Raw genomic sequence first — 23,938 nt, forward strand, 5'->3', positions numbered from 1 at the left:
TATGAATAATAATAAACACACAGTTTTGTTAAAGTGGCTTTATGCTAGGCTATCTTAGAATAAGACACATGTTTGATCTGAAAATAACTTATACTGACAGATGTTAACCCTCAATCGGTCCTTGGGGTCAATATGACCCCAAACGACATTTCATTGGTTAACAAAAAAGGTTCCCTTCATCTCAGAGATGTAAAACTTTGTGACTTTTCCTAAATAATCTATCTTTACATGCACAAAAAAACTGGGCTTGATTCGGTTGTTCTAAAGGTATGTAAAAAATTTTTTTATCAATCTGTCCCTTGGGGTCAATATGACCCCAATTGAAAGTGAATGGGAAATGCAAAAAAATGTACTTTTTTTCCATTTGTCAAAAAATAAATATCAATAAATCCAGCATAAATCTGAAAATTTTGACACAGAAATGAAGGCCTGGTACTTTTGCACAAATGCAATGCAAAAAACACATGCTCACACAAACACACACAAATACACACACACACAAACACACACAGGTATGACTGCCACAGAGAGCATTTGTGTGGAATTTGGCAAATAAAATCAGTCACAAATGCAGAAAATAACACATAAAGGGGTGTGACATAATGCACACACATGTACACTCACTAACACGCTCACACACGCATGCACGCACACACACACACACACACACACACACACACACACACACACACACACACACACACACTCTTTCTCGCTCCTTCTCATGCACACTCTCTCATACACACTCTCTCTCTCTCACACACACACACACACACACACACACATGCGCGCACACACACAAACCCACACACACACACACACAAACCCACACACACACATACAAACCCACACAGGCACACACAAACACATACAAACACACGCAGACAAACGCACACACGCATGACTACCACAGAGAGCATTTTTATAAAATTTGGCAAATACAATCAGTCACAAATGTAGAAAAAGGATACAAAGGGGTGTAACCTAATGCACAAACATACACTCTCTCTCTCACACACACAAACACACACACAAACACAGACACACTCACATGCTCTCTCCCTCTGCCTCTAATACACATTCTCTCAAGCACACATGCTTGGCTCTCTCTCTCTCTCTCCCTCTCTCTCTCTCTCACACACACACACACACACACACACACACACACACACACACACACACACACACACACACACACACACACACACGTGCGCGCACACACATGGGTGCACACACACACACACACACACAGACACACACACTTACACTCAGTCAAATTTCTATGGCATTTTGTAAAAACAGACATTTCAAAATGCATCAAAAACTATAAAAAAATTACTATTTGACATAATATTTATTTTTAATATCCTTTCTAATGTTTATATAAACATAAATTTACAAAATGTATCACAAAAGTAATGATTTGAGCAGTTGTCCATATCCAGGAAAATGAATGGGTCTCTATGGGAATCTGCCAGTCTAAATAATTTAATTCCTACACTGTAATTCTCTTATTTTTTTTTCTAAAAACCGATGCCTGAATTCAACACCCCACACCTATATTAATATCTAAAAACAATTTAAATCAAATTTAGATAATAATTTATGTGAATTTTCATAAAAAATTGATATTTTTCAGGAAAGCAAATTGTGTAGTTGAGGATTTTAGTGGTAAACAGGTACAAAACTACTTCAAATCTCTCAAAACACAGCTTTATTGTATAGATGAGAAGTAAACAAAAAAAATGATATATTATTTGTATTATTGAAAATGTATATTTTTCTTACAATTATGCTTTCAATTTTGGGGTCATATAGACCCCAAGGGCCAGAAGTGTAAACAGAAAACGAGGAGCGTTTGAGGGTTAAAATATGACAGTGTCATTGATTTGTCTCAAAGTACAGTAATGTATTTTATCTAAGGCATGTTTATAAAAGATCCTTAAACATTTTAATTGAACTAAGGCCTTGTCCTGGCTTTAGCTAAGCCTTGTCTGTGAAACCAGGCCATGATGTAATGATTTTCTGTTTAACCTCATGTAAAACTAAAGTATGCAGTATATGGCCTTTAAACTTTTATTTTGTAATTATACTGTTATGTGTTCTTTGCTTCCTTCCTGTTTCCTGCTCTGTCATGATTGGCTGGACATCTGTTACTCTAATAAATGTTTATTTGTCTTTTATATTATTCTACACATAGTCTTTTATATGATGTAGATATAGGGCCCTATCTTGCAGCCAGCGCAATTGACTTTGTCCGTGACGCATGTATCATTCGTATTTTGCACCGGCGCACTGCGGGTTTTTCCCTCCACAGACGCACGTCGGCAAACTAGGGAATGAACTTGCGCTCCCTGGGCGGTTCAGCGCAAAAAAGGAGGCGTGTTCCGGCGCAAACCATCCCTGATGCTATTTTGCAGTTTCAAAAAACAATTGCGCCACTGACCAGAAAAAAAAAAGTTTAAAGTCAGTGGCGCGTTGCGCATTGTTCATTATGCTATTTTAAGGGCGCATGCTTGACCATAATGTATAGCGTGCACAACGCGCATACACTTTGCTTATCTAATCTACACAGATGCAACAGTTATTTTTGCAAATCATAAATTGTTACACTAAAAAATATTAATACACGAGATAAGGGAAATCATAGTGGTGAGCATTGTGGTGATAGTTTTTATTTATTGTGTGGCTGCGTTAAAAAAATTATCATGCAAACAACGATTAAAATATTTATATAAGTTTGTTGTGTGGCTGTATTACGTTTATTTTATGTAAATAATAATTAAAATGTTTTCATAAGAAACCTTAATGTATATGAACTTGATTTGTAAGAGTACTTTGGGGTTGGACCTTGGTTGCGTTTCTTGGGTCTGATTTCAAAGCCCCCAAACCCTTTCAGCGGTGAGGGTGGACGCAGCGATGTCTTCTGGTGGCGTCAGGTCCTGAGTCAGATCCACCTCCCGTTACACAGCGTGCCCGATTTATGCTGGCAAGCTTGGGATTCCCCCGTCTCCTGACATCATTGTAGCGCTTGGCGCAACGATGGGGATGCCAGCTGATGAGACAATTGTGGCTATTTCCTCTCACGCCTGTTTAACCGACGCTGATTTGGGCGGGTTTCTCCTATCCCCATACAAAACAACTTCTCTGTCTTTAACTGCTCTTACAAGAACGTCGGTCTCCTCGGCTGTGAACCGCTCCTGGCGTGCGCCTGGTAAATCCGTCATAATAATAGCAACCCACCATGGAACTTGCGCCCTTGCGTTTAAAGGGAATGTTGGATAGCGTTCTGATTGGTTTATTTGACGTTACGCCCAAACCACACCTATGAATAATGAACCTACTTCAGACCAACCCCTTATTGATTTGCGCCCGGCGCAAGAGTTATTTCTCACGCCGGGAAAATAGCAACAGCGCCCAAGATCCGCCCACAAACTCACTTGCACTTTGCGCTTCGTACTTGCGTTTCAGATCGTTAAAATAGGGCCCATAGTCTGTCTCTCTGTATCTCTGGTGCTTTACTGTATGGTTTTGTTTTGGTATACATGTGTGACCGTACTTTACAGATACCTCTTACTCTCTGGATTAAATTAACATAAAAATCAATGTGCTCAACTTAAGCAGTCATAAATTTAACACTGATGTCAATACAGTCTAATCTTGTATTCTTTCTTTATTTGTTAAAAAATTTTTTTAGCCTCTTACAGGTAACTCCTTGCCATAAGTTACCCAAAATGTTACCCAATTATATATTTTATGTTGTCGTGTCACAATTGAATAGATTTACGGATTGAATTCTAGTTTGTTTAAACTCTTAACAGAAATTTTATTTAAGAAAGTTGTTTTCTCACGCATCACCTGTGGTTTTGGTCACTCTATGTATTATTAAATAATAGTTGACTTCCTGTATTAATGTCTTGTTGAGTTTTTGTGGTAACACATCTACAAAGTGAAGTCAACCGAACCATCTCACTGCATTAAAGTTGAACAATCACAGAATGAGGACCACACCGCTTTTATTCCTCTGTAAGTTAATCTTATTGTCATTATCCTGAGGTTTTGTTAATATATTTATGATGTTTAATGTAATTAACAGTGTATCTGATATAATGTGAATGATGTTTGTGTGTTTTCCTTTCAGATCTGCTGTTGTGCTGTCAATCAACAGAGAGTTTAATTAATAAACAAGTGATTTTAGTAGGGAATGTGACGTTAAACTGTGATATTGATGTTAGTGACCTTTATTGGCTTTTCCAGAAACCGTCAGAATCTCTAGTAGTGATATTTCGTACTTTCACACCAGACTCTACATCACCTATGTTTCCTGATCAAAGACTCAGACACAAATATTCATCAAAAACTTACAGTCGTTTGTTTATTAGTAATATAACAAAAGATGAATTAGGAATATATTATTGTGCAAAACTATACTCACAAGCACTAAAGATCGGCAATGGAACCAAACTTTACATCGCTGGTAAGTCTAAAATTACTAAACAAATATTTTCTTGTATACTGTACACTTACAGCTATGAATGTTTTAATAAAAATCATCTGTGCTGCTGTAAATTGATCGAAAAATCAAACATTTGTGATACTGCCTGCCTGTGAAAACCAAAACTAAAGTCATTTTTGGTAATTTGATAATTTTTGGTAATATCATCCTACATAATGTAAAAAGCATTGTGTGAAAATATAACCTTGATATCTTTAATATTGACTGAGTAAGATCATATCAAAGATTGAAATCAATGTGAAATCAATGATGCTACAAATCTCATCAGTTTCACAGACATGAACACATGTATGGTATTTTAACATTTTTTATACTCAGTTATTCTTGTTATTTAACAGAAGCTGCCTATCAGAATGAGACAGAAGAGAATGATCAACTACAACACAACAACACAACCACAACACAACATTCACCTCTGACACTTAGATCCATCTCATTGAACGTCCTGCTCCTCATCATAATAATAGGTAAGATTTTTTTATTAACGTTGAAAGTGCAGAAAAACATGGGAACATACAAATGTGCAATAACCAATCCGTTTATGTGCTATTGTAAATATGTCGCTTATTCATCTAACTTTGTTTCTAGAAGTGAACTTACATGTTTATGTAAAATTTAAATTAGATTTAGGGGTGGTTTCCCAGACAGGGATTAGACAAGTCCTAGACTAAAATATAAATGTAAGAGCTCTCCAAACTGAAAACATAATAACATATCTTAAAATACATCAGTGCCCTTTGTTTTACCTCAAAATGCACACAAGTAATGTTTTAAGTAAGGCATGTTTGTTAAAACTAGTTATATTTTAATTAAACTATAAGGCCTAGTCCTGGTTTAAAATAATCCCCTTAATGTTTGACTGTATCACATAATGAACTTTGAGTTTAATGCAAGTTTTGTTCAATAATACATAATAGTTTGATTGACAATGTACTTTAAAAGTTTACTATGTACTTTAGGTCTGTTGATGCAAAGATATCGGAAACTAAAGTGTAAAACCACAGCCGAATGCTGAAGTCAAGCTTGAGCAGTTTGAGGACCTGAATACAGTCGTGGTAAGACCAACTCCAAACTTGAAAAGGAAAGTGTTTAAACAGCTAACATATATTTTCCGTTCATATAGTTTACAGAAGTGGAGTTTCATCTGTGTGAATAACATTGCAGTGAGGCCGGCAGCATTTTTACATCACAAACCAACAACAAAATAAAGACAAACACAAAATTAATCTGTCTGTTTGTATAGCCTAAAAATACAAATATTTACTATTCCTGTATGTTTAACATCATGTTTTTCATTATGTTTAATAATAAAGTACAGTTATAAATAATAAAAATAAACAATTTGTCGAAGTGGCTTCATTCTTAGACTAAGAAACATGTTTAAAAGCTGAAAATAACACACTGACAGATTTTAATATGTCAGTGGCATTGATTTGTCTCAAGGTACAGTAATGTATTTTATCTAAGGCATGTTTATAAAAGATGATTAAACATCTTCATTTAACTACGACCTAGTTCTGGCTTCAGCTAAGCCTTGTCTGTGAAACCAGTCCATGATGTTATGATTTCCTATTTAATCTCATGTAAAACCAAAGTATGGAGTATATAGCCGTTTAAACTTTTATTTTGTAATCATACTGTTATTTGGATTAAATTAACATAATTGTATAAATCAATGTGCTCAAGTGGAGCAGTCATACAATAAACGCTGATGTCAATACAGTCTGATCTTGTTTTCTTTCTTTATTTAAATGTAACCCTCTTACAGGTAACTTTAGATTTACAGGTTGAACAATAGTTGGTTTATACTCTTAACAGAAATTTTATTTAAGAAATTTGTTTTCTCACGAATCACCTGTGGTTTTGGCCACTCTGTGTATTTTCCAACTCATAGTTGACTTCCTGTATTAATGTCTCAACGAGTTTTTGTGGTAACACCTCTTGTAAAAGTGAAGTCAACCGAACATCTACTGCATTAAAGTTGAACAATCACAGAATGAGGACCACACCGCTTTTATTCTTCTGTAAGTTCATCTTACTGTCATTATCTTGAGGTTTTGTTATTATATTTTATGAGGTTTAATGGAATTAAAAGTGTATCTGATATAATGTGAATGATGTTTGTGTTGTTCTCTTCACAGATCTGCTGTTGTGCTGTCAACATACAGAGAGTTTAATTAATAAACAAGTAATTTTAGGGGAAAATGTGGTGCTAGGTTGTCATGTTAACATAAGTGACGTTTATTGGCTTTTTCAGAAACCATCAGAATCTCTAGTGGTGATATTTCGTACTTTCACAGCAGACTCTACATCACCTATGTTTACTGATCAAAGACTCAGACACAAATATTCATCACAAACTAACAGTAGTTTGTTTATTAGTAATATAACAATAGATGAATTAGGAATATATTATTGTGCAAAACTATACTCAAAAGCTCTAAAGATCAGCAATGGAACCAAACTTTACATCTCTGGTAAGTCTAAAATTACTAAACAAATATTTTCTTGTATATACTGTACACTTACAGCTATAAATGTTTTAATACAAATCATCTGTGCTGCTGTAAACTGATCAAAAAATATCAAATAATTGTGACCCTGCCTGCCTGTGAAAACCAAAACTAAAGTCATTTTTGGTGATTTACTGTTTTGTTTTTTTACATAAAATCTTCCTACATAATGTAAAAATCATTGTGTGAAAATATAACCTTGATATATTTAATATTGACTGAGTAAGATCATGTCAAAGATTGAAATCAATGTGAAATCAATGATGCTACAAATCTCATCAATGTCACAGACATGAACACATATATGGTATTTTTAAAAAGATTTAACTCAATTATTCTTGTTATTTAACAGAAGCTGCCTATCAGAATGAGACAGAAGAGAATGATCAACAACAACACAACAACACAACCATTACACAACATTCAGCTCTGACACTTACATCCGTCTCACTGAACGTCCTGCTTCCTATCATAATAATAGGTAATATTTATTTATTAACGTTGAAAGTGCAGAAAAAATGCGGGAACATACAAATGTGCAATAACCAATCCGTTTATGTGCTATTGTAAAGATGTTGCTTTTTCATCTATTAATTTAATGTTTGACTGTATCAAATAATAACCTTTGAGATTAATGCAAGTTTTGTTTAATAATACATGTTTTATTGTTTGATAAACTTTACTGTGTACTTTAGGTCTGTTGATGGCAAGATGTCGGAAACAAAAAAAAAAGAGTCTAAAACCACAGCCGAATGCTGAAGTCGAGTTGAGCAGATTAAAAACCTGAATACAGCTGAGGTTAGACAAACTCGTGTTTGAACACCTCCAAACTTGAAAAGGAAAGTGTTTACACAGCTAACATATATTTTCTGTTCATATAGTTTGCAGAAGTGGAGTTTTGTCTGTGTGAATAACATTGCAGTGAGGCCGGCAACATTTTTACATCACAAACCAACAATAAAATGAAGACAAACACAATATAAATCTGTCTGTCTGTATAGCCTAACAATGCTTTATTATTAAAGGTGTTGAAAACATTATGTTAAACATTTACAGGACTAGTAAGTATTTGTACAGTAATGAATAATAATAAACACAGTTTTGTCAAAGTTGTTTAATTCTTGTGTTTTCACAATATAAAAACCAAAAGACAGTCCACGCATTCTGTCTATCCACCTATAGCTTTCTGTTAATAAGTGCTAACAAAGCCACATATCACGCCAAGTTCAAAGTTGCACACGTAGGGCACGAGGTCTTAAAAGAGACGTCTGGGTTACTGTGCAAAATGCAACCTGTTCACCTACACATGCAAGTGTGAAGGAAAGTAGGCCTGCAAAACCACAGATGGGTGCTGTCCGAAAAAAATGCAAAACCATGCAACACATTTTAACATCAGTTCCGGCTTGAATGCATTTTATCTAATGAGTCATACTTAATCAAAATGATCTTTGAGTTTATGAAACACAAGAGATCATTCTTATGCATGAAAATAAAGAAATGATAAACATTTGTATTAGCATTTATTAACAAACTTTAAGTATCCTAAATGGAGTTGAGAATCACAATGCATAGTTTTTAATGTTTATATAGTGATTTTCATGACAAACACAAGATTTGAATTTATTGTAGTACGTTTCAAAGCACAAATAAACCAACAGATACTTCACAACCACTGTGGACTCTACTTTCATCCCCACACTTGTACCTTCGGCCTACTAAAATACTTTAATTGCAATGTAAAGCGGTTTGGTCAAAGTGAGTTAAGGTTTCACATCCTCATTGTAAGGGTGACTGATGGCTTCCCTTCAGTGTTTAGTAACACTTCCTGACAGACTCATAAAGTCAACACATCTCACTTGCAGTTTGACAATCACAGAATGAGGACCACAGCGCTTTTATTTTTCTGTAAGTTAATTTAACTCTTGATTTCTTGTAATGATATTTACAAAGTTTAGAGGTTTGTAGCTTTATACTGTACATTAAATATGTGAATGATGTTTGTGTGTTTTTTCTTACAGATCTGCTTTTGTGCTGTCAACATACAGAGAGTTTAACTAATAAACGGGTGATTTTAGGGGAAAATGTGACATTAGACTGTGATATTGATATTAAAGACATTTATTGGCTTTCTCAGAAACCATCAGAATCTCTTGTGGTGATATTTCGTTCTTTCACATCAGACTCTACATCACCTATGTTTACTGATCCAAGACTCAGAAACAAATATTCATCACTAACTAACAGTAGTTTGTTTATTAGTAATATAACAAAAGATGAATTAGGAATATATTATTGTGCAAAACTATACTTAACAGCTCTAACGCTCGGCAATGGAACCAAACTTTACATCTCTGGTAAGTTTAAAATTACTAAACAAATATTTTCTTGTATATACTGTACACTTACAGCTATGCATGTTTTAATACAAATCATCTTTGCTGCTGTACAATGCTGTAAAGTTATCAAAGAAATATCAAACATTTGTGACACTGCCTGTGAAAACCAAAACTAAAGTCATGTTTTTAATGATTTACTGTTTTCTACATAAAATCATCCTACTGTCTTAAGAACATTCATGACTGAAATCAATGTGAAAACAAACACTGGTGCTCCAAATCTCACCAGTTTCACAGACATGAACACATATATGTGGTATTTTTAAAAAGATTAAACTCTGTTATTTTCGTTTCTTAACAGAAGCTGCCTATCAGAATGAGACAGAAGAGAATGATCAACACAACAACACAATCATAACACAACATTCAGCTCTGACACATACATCCATCTTACTGAATGTCCTGCTCCTCATCATAATAATAGGTAAGATTTTTGAGTTTTATTAACATTAAAGTGCAGAAAAACCATGAGAACATACAAACATGCAATAACCAATCCTGTTTTGTGGTATTGTATGAATGTAGCTTGTTCTTCTAGAAGAGTACTTACGTTATGTAAAGTTTTATTTAGATCTGATGTCTGACTGCGCCACATTTCCTCTGAAAAAAAAGACAGCATGAAGTTAAAACAACTTGGTTTTGCAAGTCATTTTAACCTACACTCTAAAAATGGCTGGTTGTTAGTATAACCTATCAGCCCATCCTCACCCCATGGCGTCAATATTTGACGCCACTTGACCATGCGTCAATATGTTACGCGGAGGGTATACCCTTCGCGTCATTTTTTGACGAACTGGGGACTTCAATACTATTGAGTCCGTTGCATTCTCTTTCCTATTTTCGTACCATTTTCTTACCATTTTCGCGTCGGTTTAGGGTTAGATTTACATAATGACATCCCTACCCAAACCTATCCCTAACCCCAACGTCAGGCGACAACTGTTTAATTTCGCGTACCTAATAGTATTGAAGTCCCCAGTTCGTCAAAAAATGACGCGAAGGGTATACCCTCCGCGTAACATATTGACGCATGGTCAAGTGGCGTCAAATATTGACGCCATGGGATGAGGATGTGTTGAACCTATAGTTGCATAACAACAACCCAACATTGGTTCATTTTAACCCAGCATGTGTTCTGACCAATATACCAAACATGGGCCATTTTTAGAGTGCATTTTAAGTTTTGACCTGTGATAAGTTGACATAACTTATAAAAACAAGATTTACAAATTTGTCAAGTTAAAGGTGCCGTAGAATGTAAAACTGTATTTATCTAGGCATAGATGAATAATAAGAGTTGTGTACAAACTTGAGCCTCAAACACGATTGTTTTCTCCTTCTTATGTAAACCTTGTGCATGCAAAAGGCTGCTGGAAAACAGGCCAATCTCAACATTAAACCAACTGTGACATCAAAGTCGAGATGTACACCCCAACATTAAATTACACATTAAATGAATTACAATGTTGTTACAATGCTAAAAACAAAACAAAGCTGTGACTGTTAGCACTATATGCTAGTTAATGCTGAATCTAATGTTTAATCAGAGTTTAGTGATAAGTTAGTGTCTGGCGAGCATTTTGTGACTGTGACGTCTCTTTTATCATAAATCCTTTTGATGCGTGTGCAGCAGGCACGTATTTTGACATGACGCAATGAACACATATTTTGACATGACGAGCAACACACATGACACTTCGAACACATATTTTGAATTCGCGCCTATATATCTCATAATAATTGATTATTCCTCAAATTCCGTATGTTCGTCTGACGCTCAAACATAAGGTCTGTTTGCACACACACAGAGCTACTAAAGGAGCCAATCAGAGCGGAGCTCAACATTATTATTCATGACCCTTTCAAATAAGGTAATAATAGACCATTTCATTCTTAAGGCAAATCCTAGGGTTGAAAATGGACATGTAAAACTGTATCTGGATCATTTTTGCAGTTAGTAAAGCCACATACCATCTATGTAGATATCAGAGAACAATTTAATAGAATTATTTCAATGCATTCTTTGGCACCTTTAAAGTAACACAAAAATATATGTTGATTTGACAAAAATGCTGCATTTTTTTTACAGTGTAGCAATAAACTTTCAGTTTTATGCAAGTTTTGTTCAATAATACATGTTCAATTGTTGATAAACAACGTATTTTGAAACTTGACTGTGTACTTTAGGTCTGTTGATACCAAGATGTCCGAAACCAAGAAAAAGTGTAAAACCACACCCGAATGATGAAGTTGAGCTTGAGCAGATTGAGGACCTGAATACAGCTGAGGTAAAACCAACTCATGTTACTCAATCGCATATTTGCAACTCAGTCTGTGTAAAGTCATTTGTTGTGATTTACTGTTTTCTACACTGTAAAAAAACACGCAGCATTTTTGTTGAATCAACACAAACTTTTGTGTTACTTTAACTTAAAAAATTAAGTTATATTTCAACTCGAATTTATACGTTTAAAACCAAGTTGTTTTAACTTCGTGCTCCATTTTTAACATTGCACATAAAATTCCACAACATAATGTAAAGAATAGTGTGTAAAAATATAACCTTGATATCTTTATCATCATGTCAAAGATTAAAATCAATGTGAAATCAAACTTTGATGCTCTTAATCTAAAATTAGATTATGAGACTTTAACCTCAGTGCAAAGGAAATGTTGGTTCAACTTAAAGAAGTGAGTTACCTGGTTGCCTTTTTGAGTTAGATAATATTTTAAGGCAACCAGGTAACTCACTATTTTAAGTTAAACCAACAAATCTATTTTACATTGCTGGATTTCACAGACAGGGTCACAATTTCACTCAATAGTTGTCTAGTCGAATCATTCGAGTGCACAGAGCAGCTGAAGATGTTCCGAAACCTCACTAGTGGTGAAAAGATTGTGGAGATGATCTTTTTCACAACTGCTAAAGCCACTTAGATAAATGATATAACATGTTAAGCCACCATAAACCACGTGCTGTTAGACAGTCATCACTCATGCTCGACATTCAGTAATAAACAATTATGTGTTTCAGGATGATGATCAGCTAACTGATGTTTTTATTCATCTTGTAGTATTCTGAAATCCATTTGGCCTCACAATCTACAGAAGCTCAACTCAGCCTTATCAACGCAACGTACGTTCTTCTTGAGAAACCAAAAGCAGACGCCAGACAAACATGATGATCTTGATGTGTGAAGTCTCACATACTAACACATACCGTGGGTGTTGGGTTTGAACTTGCACAAGAGAAACATTAATATACCCCACTCTGATTCCAGTCTTACAAAGGTTATGTTTCCGTTCTCGGTTTGCACAAGATTGTTTTTATAAATGCAGAAGTTCAGCTACCAAGCAATGTCAGATGCTGGTCGTAAAGGTTCCTTCGGAGGAACTTTACATTAATTCATGTTTTACTGCTGGTAAACAGGGCTTTGTGATGGGCATGTGACGCGACCACATGATACAAAATGTGACCCTGACCCACGAAACCAGTCATGAGTGTCAAAATGCTGTATGGTTTGTTAGGATGAGGGTGCAAAAAAAATGAACTATTGAGAAAATCACATTTAAAGTTGTCCAAATGAAATCCTTAGCGACACAAATTACTAATGATAAATGCATAATTTTTTATATATTTACGGTAGGAAATGTACAAAATATTTACATAGATCATGATCTTTACTTAATATCCTAATGTTTTTTGGTGCAAAATGCAATACTTTTAACCCATACAATGTATTGTTGGCTATTGCTACAAATATACCCATGTGACTTATGGTTTTGTGGTCCAGGGTTACAAATGTCAAACAAAGCAAATAGGTAAACATCCATCTACACTCTAGATCAGGGGTGTCAAACTCATTTTAGGCTGAGGGCCGGATGGTAAAAAATAACGCCACAATGTGAGGGCCGGATAATATTTTTTAACCTTAGTGAACTGATAATGTTAAAATTAACCAAACAAACTAATTTATCAGCAAGAAAACTAAAGAAACACACAGCTTTGTGAAAACTACATTTCATAAGTCACACTCATACTGTTCATACTATCAGTGTTGGGGAAAGTTACTTGTAAAAGTAATGCATGACAATATTAAGTTACTTCCCAAAAAAGTAACCAATTGCGTTACTTAGTTACTTTTCATGGAAAGTAATGCTTACGTCGTTATCTCGTTCAGGCCTTGCAGGTGTTTTTTATGATCGCAAAAATGTAGAGCTCTGGCCTGCCATCTCGTTTCTGACTCAAACTGTTCCCGCTCAGGTGCACCGAATGCATCATTCTACTTTAATGTGTTTAGTTTAATTCAGTACATTATTTTATTTTTTTAATTTGAATTAATTAAACTGAAAAGTAACTCACATTACTTTTTAAAAAGTAACTCAATTATTAATGTGTACATTTACTCGTTACTTCAGAAAAGTAATATTATTACGTAATACGCGTTACTTGTAATGCGTTACCTCCAACACTGCCACTACACAAATTTACATCTGTACAAACCCACTGGCCTTAGGTTGCAAAGCCTTAATTTAACTTCCTTTGCATGACACCTTAACCAAATTATACCTTAATGCCAAAATTATTTATAAACCATTCACTTTTCTTTGGAATATATTTGTCATGAGAACAGTCATTTAGAAAACGGGCAGTGGCCCAAACCAAAAATGGTACTAAGGGGGGTGGTACTATTTATGGTTTTAACAAAGTACTATAAATATGATGTGTTATATTACTACCATCAACTTAGACGAGTGAATGGGCAATATAATAACAAGAATTAAAGTCTGCTAAATATTCAATATGATTTACCCGATGGAGCTTTGAATCCATGTTTGCAATGTTGAACTGCCTTTAGCAGCCTCCACAACACCGTTCTCTGTCTTTATTTTGTGAAGGCATTGGTGTTTTTTCGTATTTTTTGTCAACAAAGTGTGCCAACAACGCAAATTTAGTGTTTATATTAACTTCGGGAACATTAAATCGATTAGACAAGCAGTGTAACGTTAATACTAAGAATGTGGATATTTTAGTTGTTTGCTTGCGAAGTTGCTAGCACTTTTAAAACACCGACAGCAAATCATTACGGGAAGAAATACATAAACATACTTCCAAATTACTAATTCTGCGGTTTAATAATTGATATAATGTAATGAATCTACCTGTTAAAGCAACGAAACTTCGGAAACTGTCGTTTTCGCTTTCCAGTCAGAGAGTGGACACACAGATGCTGCGGAGCGGGCGGGAAAACACGAAGTGGATTACCGGAATCAGTGGATTTTTAGCGGATCGGTAACATAAAACGCCCTGGGCACCCTGATTAGTCTATGTTCCGCGTTTTGCTGCTTTCCGCAAGTCTCTCATATTAAAAACGAACTAGACACCCGCCTGAAAGGGTTTCTAAAATACGTATTTAATATTTAATAATACTGTATAAATAATCATGCGGGCCGGATTGGACACCTTTGTGGGCAGAATATTTGACACCCCAGCTCTAGATGCTGATGTTGTGAGCAAAAATAAACCATTAAATGTACAATATTCATATCACTTCCTAAAATGGGCGTCCTTCCTGTTTCAGTAAATATTGACATATCTTAAATATATTTTGAAACGTGTAACTTAAGATTTGTGTTACTATATGCATTGTACAGCTGTGATCTTTTAAACTGTAAATATTGTAATTAAATGAGATTAAAACTTGTTTTTAAGTGACTGATGAAGTTTTATTAGAGTTACACTTGTTTATATCATTTAACACCACACTGTAACATCTGTACACAACAAACAGTCATATGTTACAGTAAATCTTTATTTTCCACATTACCATTATAGTTACGCCATAAAAATGGCATTGCAAATGTACACAGGAATGGTGTAAATACATAACATTCAATATCTCAGGAGGATGAAAACATCACAATCGAGTCAACACCAAACAATAAATAGAGTTAAATTTCAATTTTTTACATCCTAACAACTTCAGGAGATTCATATCTATGTTTTATTAAGGAAATCTACAAGAGTATCTTACCAACAGGCATCAATAAATAATCTTTACCCATGTGTCTCTGTGATTTTGTAATGTCCGAACATTTCATACAATAAGCAATTCAGTGGTGCCCATACATCAAGTTTCAATACACAAAAATAAAACACACACATACTCAGATACACAACACAAAGCTGGAATGGGAGACAGGGCTCAGTCCATACGGATCTTCTGATTGGTCATTCTGTAGATGATGCTATCGTATCCGGGATCCATGTTCCAGAGGTTGTATGAAACGGCAATGACAGACAGAGCTAAAATGATCATCAGCCAGAGGATGATGTTGAAGATCACAGCGTAGTCGTAGTTGTACTTGTAAGCCAGATTGTAGGGGCTTTCTGGGTTACTCTGAAACGATCAAACGCTTAAATGTAAGTCGCAGGGCAAAAAGTAGGTCAGTGCAATACCGTACCGCACACAACTTGTTTTTTACCTTAACACAAAGGTTTCATTTGGTATCTAAGGCGAACCATACGCTACGGTTTCTAAAACCACATTAGTGCCAGCTAACTACATGACTACCACTACTAAGTGAACAATCAATGTTAAACATCTTACAGCAACCGGCTTCAATCGATTCTTCCTTTTCATACCCTGATGAATAAAATCATGCTGAAAAAAGTTTTTTTTAAACACATCAAAGCACGTAGGCATGTTTTCTTGCTCATCTTTAGGTAAATGAAACTAGACTCGGGATGCAAAACGATTAATCGCGACTAATCGTTTGCAGAATAAAAGTTTTTGTTTATATAATATATGTGTATAATAATTCTGTATATTTAAATACACACACATGCAGGTATAATTTTAAGAAAAAAATAAATTTATATATGAAGTATTTATAATTATATAATATAAATGATATATAAATAGAAAATTTATATACACGTAAATATTTCTTAAATATATACTTGCATCTGTGTGTATTTATATATACAGAATTATCATACACATTGCACTCACATATATGATGTAAACAGAATTTTTATTTTGCAAACGATTAGTCACGATTAATCATTTTGTAGCCTTAAACTACATTTGGAGTTAATCGGTTTTAACTTACGATCTGCTTGGACTCAAGGATGGATCGAGACTTTCTGGTAAGAGGAACTTCAAACGTCTTCACGGTGACTACTTCGACAACTGCATTGTTGGCATAGACGCTGGAGACATCATTCGCAAACTTCACATGAAAGCAGACAGAAATAAATAAAACAAATAAATAATAATAATAATAATAATAAATAAGTAATAAGCTTAGTTTTCCAAGAAAATAAATTTTGAATTAAATATTTTTATTATCCTGTAAAAAATCCTGTTATAAATATTTACTAACTTTAGGGACGGTTTCACAAACAAGGCTTAGCCAGGACTATGTCTGATTTTAATTAAGATATTAACTCGTGTGCATCTTGAGACAAAACACAATTTTTGTGCATTTTAAGTTATGTCAGGGCAACTTTTTTTTAGTAATGACAGCTCAAACAACATATTTTAGACTGGGACTAGACTTAAGCCTTGTCTATGAAACCAGGAATTAATCTTATGCACTTTTGCATTAATTAAATTAAAAGTAAATATTAGTGCTGGGCAAAGATTAATCGCGATTAATCGCATACAAAATAAAAGTGATTTTTGGCATAATATATGAGTATGTGCTGTGTGTAATTATTATGTATAAATAAATACACACACATTCATGTATGTATTTAAGAAACATTTACATGTTTATATATATTTATTTATATTTTTATATATTCTATATTAAAAATAAGTTTAAAAAAATTATATATAAGTAAAACAATTCTGATATGAATATATGAATGTGTGTGTGGTTAAATATACACAATAATTAGACACAGTACACGCACATATATTATGCAAAAAAATCACTTTTATTTTGTATGCGATTAATCGCGATTAATCTTTGCCCAGCACTAGTAAATATATCCTGTTTTAAGAATCTTTATATTTTTTTAAGTTATTTTGGGCCCAATTTTTGACAGTATGTAAGGAAAGGACAGGAAAGTACAGGGTGTAGAGAGAGAAGTACGAGATCGGCAAAGGACCTCAAGCCGTAAATCAAACCCGGGTCGCTAAAAGCGCCCCATACACAATCGGCTCCGATGACGATCTTTATTTTTTTAACAAGAAATCAACACATACATTAACATGATTAAGTAAATATTACTTGACCCTTGAACCTTTGTTGTGTTTGCGGAGGAGACATATTGGTACCTTCTGCAAGGCGGACGTCAGGATCCTAGTTGCATCCAGGAACTGTGGTGAGTCGTTGCCGTAGCGACGAGTAATCTCCTCTAATCCTGCTAACTCCAGGGAGTAGAGATCAGGAGCCGGGTCTTTAGCCAGGTGCTTGTGTTTCTGTAACTGTACACAAGAACAAACCGCTCCACTTCAATAATAAGTTGTTTGGACTTTTGGAGCTTGATAGACAGAACTGTGTGCAGTTTCTTCAAAACACTGTTATATTTATGATCAAGACAGCATCATGTGGGATGAATAAACAGAGATAAACAAACATTTTTTGATGATCAATTCCTATAATGAAGTCTGGCTACACAAGACTACATCAAACAGATCGGATTCAAATATGTTTAATGGTTGGACGGTTATAGCAAATAGGAAACTGCAATGCAAAGTAGACACTATTACGAAATACCACAAGGTTGTTTTGTATGAAAAAAATCGTATAAAGTGTCAGTCAGAGGAAACCTACCAAAGCGGAGATGTCATACAGCACTTGAACCTCAGAAAGGAAGAGAAGATCGGCCTGAAACACAAACACATACAGTATATTTAGACCAACATCCGGCCTGCTATGTTTATTGTCTTCACTTTATCAAGTTCAATACGGCTTACATGTATAAAAACGGCACGGCACGTTTACTAAACGAGTGGTTTCGATCTTTACACTTCTTTCACATGCTGCTATTTCCTGCAATGCAAAAGGCAGGGTTCCTACTTTCAGAAACTACTTCACTAACTGTTATTCCCACTAGATATGTTAATGTATGTGCATATTTTATTTTAGCATTACGTATATTTGTGACAGTGTAAATGTTACCTTAATATAATATGGACAAGATAATGTTTTTACAAATATTATACAAATGTGTTCGTATATGTATATATTGTCCAAACATAAAACTTTTGTATAATTCTAGCTTTAAATCAGTATTTTTTCAGGGTTTCTGCAGGTTTCACCAAGTCAAATTTAAGATTTTTTAAGACTATTAAGAATTAAATTCAAGACCTTTTTTGTTGGGTCTGCACATAATGCACGCATCTTGAGGGAGAGCGCACTTGCAAACGATGTGACAGGAGGAAAATTCTTATTTGTAATCTATTAGCTGGTGGCAGTAAATGTAAGTTTGTAACCATAGTAACACAAATGGCGTCTCAACCATCACTGTGGTTAAATGCATAAGCGGGGAAGATCAAAAGTAATTTCAGAGCATTTGAATGATCATAAGAGGTACACTGTAGCGTTAATATGGACGTAGGAAAATTAAGACCTGTGGCCGGTTGCATAAACATAGCCGTGACGTTAAGACTGCGTCTTAAGAATGATTTAGTTAGGGCTAGATTATTTTAGTCTTATTATTTGTATTTAAATAAGACCAATCTACCTTTCTATGTAACATACTTAAAACAGTTATGATCAGTGATCAGTGAAGAAAAAAATTCATGACTAACTTTTAAGACTAGCCTTAAAGTTTTATGCAACCGGCCACTGTTTGAAATTATTTAAGACCTTGAACCTCAAATGTAAGAATTTTTAAGGACTTACATTTTTAAGACCCTACAAAAATGTCTAAAATTTCTTTTAAAAAAAAGTCAGGAATGTTTTCTTTAAATCTTGAATATGTTTTTTACAATGCTATAATTGTAAAAGAGGTTACAACCTCAATGTGACTTTCCTAGTTAAATAAAGGTTATATATATATAATTGTTTACTAGCAAAAAACATATGAAAGGGGTGTGGTCTAAGAGGGGTGACATCATCTTCACCTCGTTGTTGCGGCTGAGAGACACAAGAGGGAGCGAGGTGAGCACAGATCCGTCCTGAGACAGACGTCCTCGAATCTGCTGCAGGGTCACGGGCAGATCTTCGAACACCGTGTTGGCCATTCCCATCATATACAGCCTCTAAAGCACACAATAAAACATTATCAGAAATTACATTTAAACAAATTGAAAGCATTTCTCATATGTGACACTCCACTTTTTTGAAAATATTCATATTTTCCAGCTCCCCTAGAGTTAAACATTTGATTTTTACCATTTTGGAATCAATTCAGCTGATCTCCGGGTCTGGCGCCATCACTTTTCGCATAGTTTAGCATAATCCATTGAATCTGATTAGACCATTAGCATCTCGCAAAAAAATTACCAAAGAGTTTCAATATTTTTCTTTTAATTTTCTTTAAACTTTCAATAGCAGGGGACTATTTTTGGGCACTGTCAAGTTTTAAACATTGAAACTCTTTGGTTATTTTTTAGCGCGATGCTAATGGTCTAATCAGATTTAATGGATTATGCTAAGCTATGCTAAAAGTGCTAGCGCCAGACCCAGAGATCAGCTGAATGGATTCCAAAATGGTTAAAATCAAATGTTTAACTCTAGGGGAGCTGGAAAATGAGCATATTTTCAAAAAAAGTCTCATGAGCTAATTTTGAGGTTAGGAGCATCAAAGTTTGATTTCATGATGTTACTCCATCAATATTAAAGACATCCCGGTTATATTCACACTGAATATTCTTTACATTATGTAGGATGATTTTATGAAGAAAACAGTAAATCACAAGAAAATGACTAGCTGCGTTTTTGCAGGAATGGTCACATATGTTTTTTTTTTGTGTGTAGATCACATTGGTGCATAAGTGAATAAGAGTTTCTGCTCGGTCATACCTCCTCGCTGGGAGCGAGTTGCAGGACCACAGGGGTGCTGTCCGCAAAAAGAGTGTGCACGGTGTTTGCCACACTGTCTAGAGTGAACGGCACCGGCTGAAAAGAAAGAAAGGGGTAGAAAACAGAAGTGCAAGGGAAAAATCAGTCTTGTGACACACAATATGGGAAGTTTTGCAGGGAAACTACACAACTACCCAACCCTGGATTTCATTTCTGGCTTTGTAAAAAAAATTATTTTTGAAAATAATTTTTAACTGATTCATTTAACTGCAACATGTCATATTGGCCACCTGCTTATTGAATCAAATACAAAAATAGAGACAAACACATGATATCGAGTTCATGCACTACAGACTGAGTCGACACTGACTCATTCATGTGACAATGTCTCACTCACATTTTCAAGGGGGTAAGATGTAATGTTTTTTGGCAGGTCGAGACTCTCCGTGCCACGAACGACGATCAGAGCGTTGGCACGAGGGCGCTCGAACAAAGAGCCGGCGGAGAGACCTGGCCAACCGAGTTCCTGCAAAAACAAACACCAACATCTATCAAAGTGCTTACAGAAAAGACTTGTAAAAGAAAGGTATTTGACATATGGGCTACCTCAGGAACAGAGAAGCCCATGGTCAGAGCAACCAAATCAGGGATCTTCTCGCCAGATATGGGCCACTGTCCATCCCGAAAGTTCACATACGGCGGACTCCGGAGAACTGTCAAACTGTCCCCCAACACACCTGACGGGAAAAAAACGGATTGATACTTTGGGGAAAACAACATATTCTTATACACATAAATAAATGCAAATTAATATATACCGTAATGTACACAGTATATAGTGTCAACAGATGAAGCAATACAGAAATTTGCCATTGCATTATTATTCATTTCTATATACATTTAAAAATATATATTAAAAGCCTTTACCTTCACATAATATTACATAATTATATAAAAAAGGAAAAAAAATATTTTATCTTCAGAATATGTACACTATACTATAGTATTAATGTTGATGTCCTTTAAACCGTGACTGTCACATGACCTCCCTCCGCTTCCTCATTCACTACAAACATTTATCAAATAAACTAAAGCAATACAAATACAACATCGTATCCATTTCAAATATTATAGCAAAATTAAACGAACAGGACTGTCTGAAACAGGATGGTTTCCTTTAAATATATCAAATGTATACTAAGTTACAGATGACATGACTGCAGATGCTAGCGTATCACTGCGGACGCCATTATTTCATTAAAAAACACAGTAAACGGCACAAATGCAAAATAATAAAGCCAAACACATGTCAAAGATGTAATTATATGCGAATTTACCTGATAAAACGCCTAAAAGCGCAAATACTGAGCTGAAAATTGATCGATTCATCCTGGGAAGATTTTCTGATGGACTGCGCTTCCTCGCTACACAGGTCACATGACAGCAGGCTGACGCGGACGTTCTGCGTCATGACGTCACAGCAGGCCTCTTCTGCTTTTACCAATCTGGAACCGACATATACATTTAAACTCAATTTAATTAATATATTAATGATTTAAAATTAATTTTATATTCACTTTGTAAATTAGCTAACTAACTATTTTCAATGCAATCAAAGATAAAAAATTATTAATAATTAACAACAAAATAAGAGGACTCTTTTAGATATTAATCTTTCATTTTGTATTTCTCTTGGCTTTTCTTTTTTATATTTTGTTTTGATTTGATTTGTACACAAGTACAGTATGTATACCGTTTTTTTATAAGTGACCTTTAACCCGGGTGAACACGTGACATGCAGCGTATCTGTTTATGTTGCTCAAATTCTCGATGGAAGCATTCCAGGCATAATCCATGACAGGACTTTTGTCAGTGAGTGAGTTTTGCTTCAGATATCTTGTAGTTTTTTGTAACGTAATAGTCTTTATGTTCAACTAAAAAGTTATATATTTTTCTGAGCTCCCCGTCAGCTATTATTAGTAATAAATTAATTGTAGCAATAATACTGAATCGTTTTACAGTATAATCATGTATAGTTACTGTAATTGTAGATTTAAACACTTGATTTGATCTCATCTATAACCTAATTCAAAAGCTTTCCTGTCCAAAATATATAAACAATTATTTTAATCAAATTCCTACTGAAAAAGCAGCTGAATCCAGCATAAGCTGGTTTTAGTTAGTCTTCAACTTGGTTTTAGCTGGTTTTGCTGGTGTAGCAAGCTGGTCTAGCTGTGTTTTGGTCACTTTTTAAGATGGTCTAGCTGGACTCAGGTGGTCAGGCTGAAAGACCAGCTGACCCACCAGCTAAAACCAGTTACCACCTTATCTGGTCTTAGCTTCAGTACCCTATTTAACGCAAATAATTTTTTATACTGGCCCAGTCGGACCAGTGCTTCAGGTTTTCACTTGCCCTGCCAAAATGTTCACTGTCTCCAATGAAAAATGTCAGTGTCACATATTTAAAAATAATAATTTAAAACTCCAATATAATTGTATACATATACAAGACACATTCCAAAGAAAAAAGGCTCCCAACTTTTCTGCTTTACCTGTAAACTGACAGCAAATTGTGCAAAATATTACATTGTTTCTTTCGTTGTGTTTTACACAAGTAAATGTCTGCTTCCAAGATGTTAAATAATATGAAAATATATTTTAGTGACTGAGGGTAAAGCACTGGCCCGATCGGGCAAGTGACTACTTTTTACTGGCCCGAACGTCTCTCACGCTTGTCTCTGGCCACCAGGCAGTCCTTTATGTTGAGCCCTGCCTACTGAAAATCCTGCAAAGACCAGCATAAGCTGGTGAGCTGGTTTTAGCTGGTGGGTCAGCTGGTCACTTTTTAAGATAGTCTAGCTGGACTTAGCTGGTCAGGCTGAAAGACCAGTTGACCCACCAGCTTTGCCAGTCTGGGAGGATTATCTTAAACCAGCACCTGCCACATTAAACCAGCTCAAACCAAAAGTCTGTGAGGGAAAAAAAACAACAAAAAACACCTCAGACTTTCTACTGGATTAAATGGTCGTATGGAAATTGTATTGGTTTTAATGGAAACAATAATGATCTTTGTGATTCTTTACTGGCAATGTATTGGGATGTTGGTGGATGAGAGGGACCATTAAATCATATTGAAATAAGAACAACTACATAAAGGAATTTATTTTGTGAACGTTTTAATAGTAAACAGCTGATGGTTCATAATAGTATTTGAGAATTAAACCACAAAGAATGTGGTATAGGTTTTTTTTTAAGCATTTACAATCTAATTTAAACCTAAATATTCTTGCTTTTAAACTTGACACACCGTCTCTCGTTCTACTTTGTTGACTGCTCTTTTTTCAACTTTGCAGGTTGTATTGCAATACCCTTGCTGTCCAGTTGGAGGAGCTCTGGTTACGTCACATAATGCTGTACACGCGCTCGTGTTGGCCACTTTTTTACTGGTTGCGCAAGATCTCGGCTGAAGCGCGGCCCGTTATCTCCGGGCAGCAGCGATCATTTACCAGCCAGCGTCTGTGAGATTA

At 35.1% G+C, this 23,938-nt stretch overlaps 2 protein-coding genes and 2 long non-coding RNA genes across 4 annotated transcripts; 3 read left to right on the forward strand and 1 right to left on the reverse strand.

Moving 5' to 3' along the window:
* Positions 1-4,272: 4,272 nt before the first annotated feature.
* Positions 4,273-5,730, forward strand: LOC135721452 (uncharacterized). Its single transcript, XR_010521495.2, has 4 exons — positions 4,273-4,477; positions 4,855-4,983; positions 5,476-5,571; positions 5,640-5,730. It is a non-coding gene; the product is annotated as an uncharacterized lncRNA (long non-coding RNA).
* A 1,684-nt stretch (positions 5,731-7,414) lies between these two features.
* LOC135721457 (uncharacterized) lies at positions 7,415-8,030 on the forward strand. The gene is made up of 3 exons (XR_010521496.1): positions 7,415-7,510; positions 7,725-7,827; positions 7,911-8,030. It is a non-coding gene; the product is annotated as an uncharacterized lncRNA (long non-coding RNA).
* An 856-nt stretch (positions 8,031-8,886) lies between these two features.
* LOC135725274 (uncharacterized) lies at positions 8,887-15,090 on the forward strand. The gene is made up of 5 exons (XM_065244548.1): positions 8,887-8,934; positions 9,048-9,383; positions 9,727-9,849; positions 11,613-11,713; positions 12,500-15,090. The coding sequence occupies exons 1-5, from the start codon at positions 8,907-8,909 to the stop codon at positions 12,605-12,607; spliced, it is 696 nt and encodes a 231-aa protein (XP_065100620.1). The 5' UTR covers positions 8,887-8,906; the 3' UTR covers positions 12,608-15,090.
* A 130-nt stretch (positions 15,091-15,220) lies between these two features.
* atp6ap2 (ATPase H+ transporting accessory protein 2) lies at positions 15,221-21,883 on the reverse strand. The gene is made up of 9 exons (XM_065244546.1): positions 21,749-21,883; positions 21,018-21,148; positions 20,809-20,937; positions 20,412-20,507; positions 19,511-19,648; positions 18,216-18,269; positions 17,717-17,866; positions 16,542-16,661; positions 15,221-15,826 (listed from the first exon to the last, which is right to left on the reverse strand). The coding sequence occupies exons 1-9, from the start codon at positions 21,798-21,800 to the stop codon at positions 15,632-15,634; spliced, it is 1,065 nt and encodes a 354-aa protein (XP_065100618.1). The 5' UTR covers positions 21,801-21,883; the 3' UTR covers positions 15,221-15,631.
* Between the last annotated feature and the right edge of the window lie 2,055 nt (positions 21,884-23,938).

Source organism: Paramisgurnus dabryanus, chromosome 24 (genome assembly GCF_030506205.2).
Source record: "Paramisgurnus dabryanus chromosome 24, PD_genome_1.1, whole genome shotgun sequence".
Taxonomy (NCBI): domain Eukaryota; kingdom Metazoa; phylum Chordata; class Actinopteri; order Cypriniformes; family Cobitidae; genus Paramisgurnus; species Paramisgurnus dabryanus.

What these genes read in the sequence shown, in the direction of transcription:
- LOC135725274 (XM_065244548.1), top strand. Translation starts at nt 8,907, where the DNA reads ATGAGGACCACAGCGCTTTTATTTTTCT. An exon ending in AACCAAACTTTACATCTCTG is followed by an intron (nt 9,384 to 9,726) that starts GTAAGTTTAAAA and finishes GTTTCTTAACAG; the next exon opens with AAGCTGCCTATCAGAATGAG. An exon ending in GCTCCTCATCATAATAATAG is followed by an intron (nt 9,850 to 11,612) that starts GTAAGATTTTTG and finishes TGTGTACTTTAG; the next exon opens with GTCTGTTGATACCAAGATGT.
- atp6ap2 (XM_065244546.1), bottom strand. Translation starts at nt 21,800, where the DNA reads ATGAATCGATCAATTTTCAGCTCAGTATTTGCGCTTTTAGGCGTTTTA. An exon ending in TGTATGACATCTCCGCTTTG is followed by an intron (nt 17,867 to 18,215) that starts GTAGGTTTCCTC and finishes TCTTGTGTACAG; the next exon opens with TTACAGAAACACAAGCACCT. An exon ending in TGACGTCCGCCTTGCAGAAG is followed by an intron (nt 16,662 to 17,716) that starts GTACCAATATGT and finishes TTTCATGTGAAG; the next exon opens with TTTGCGAATGATGTCTCCAG.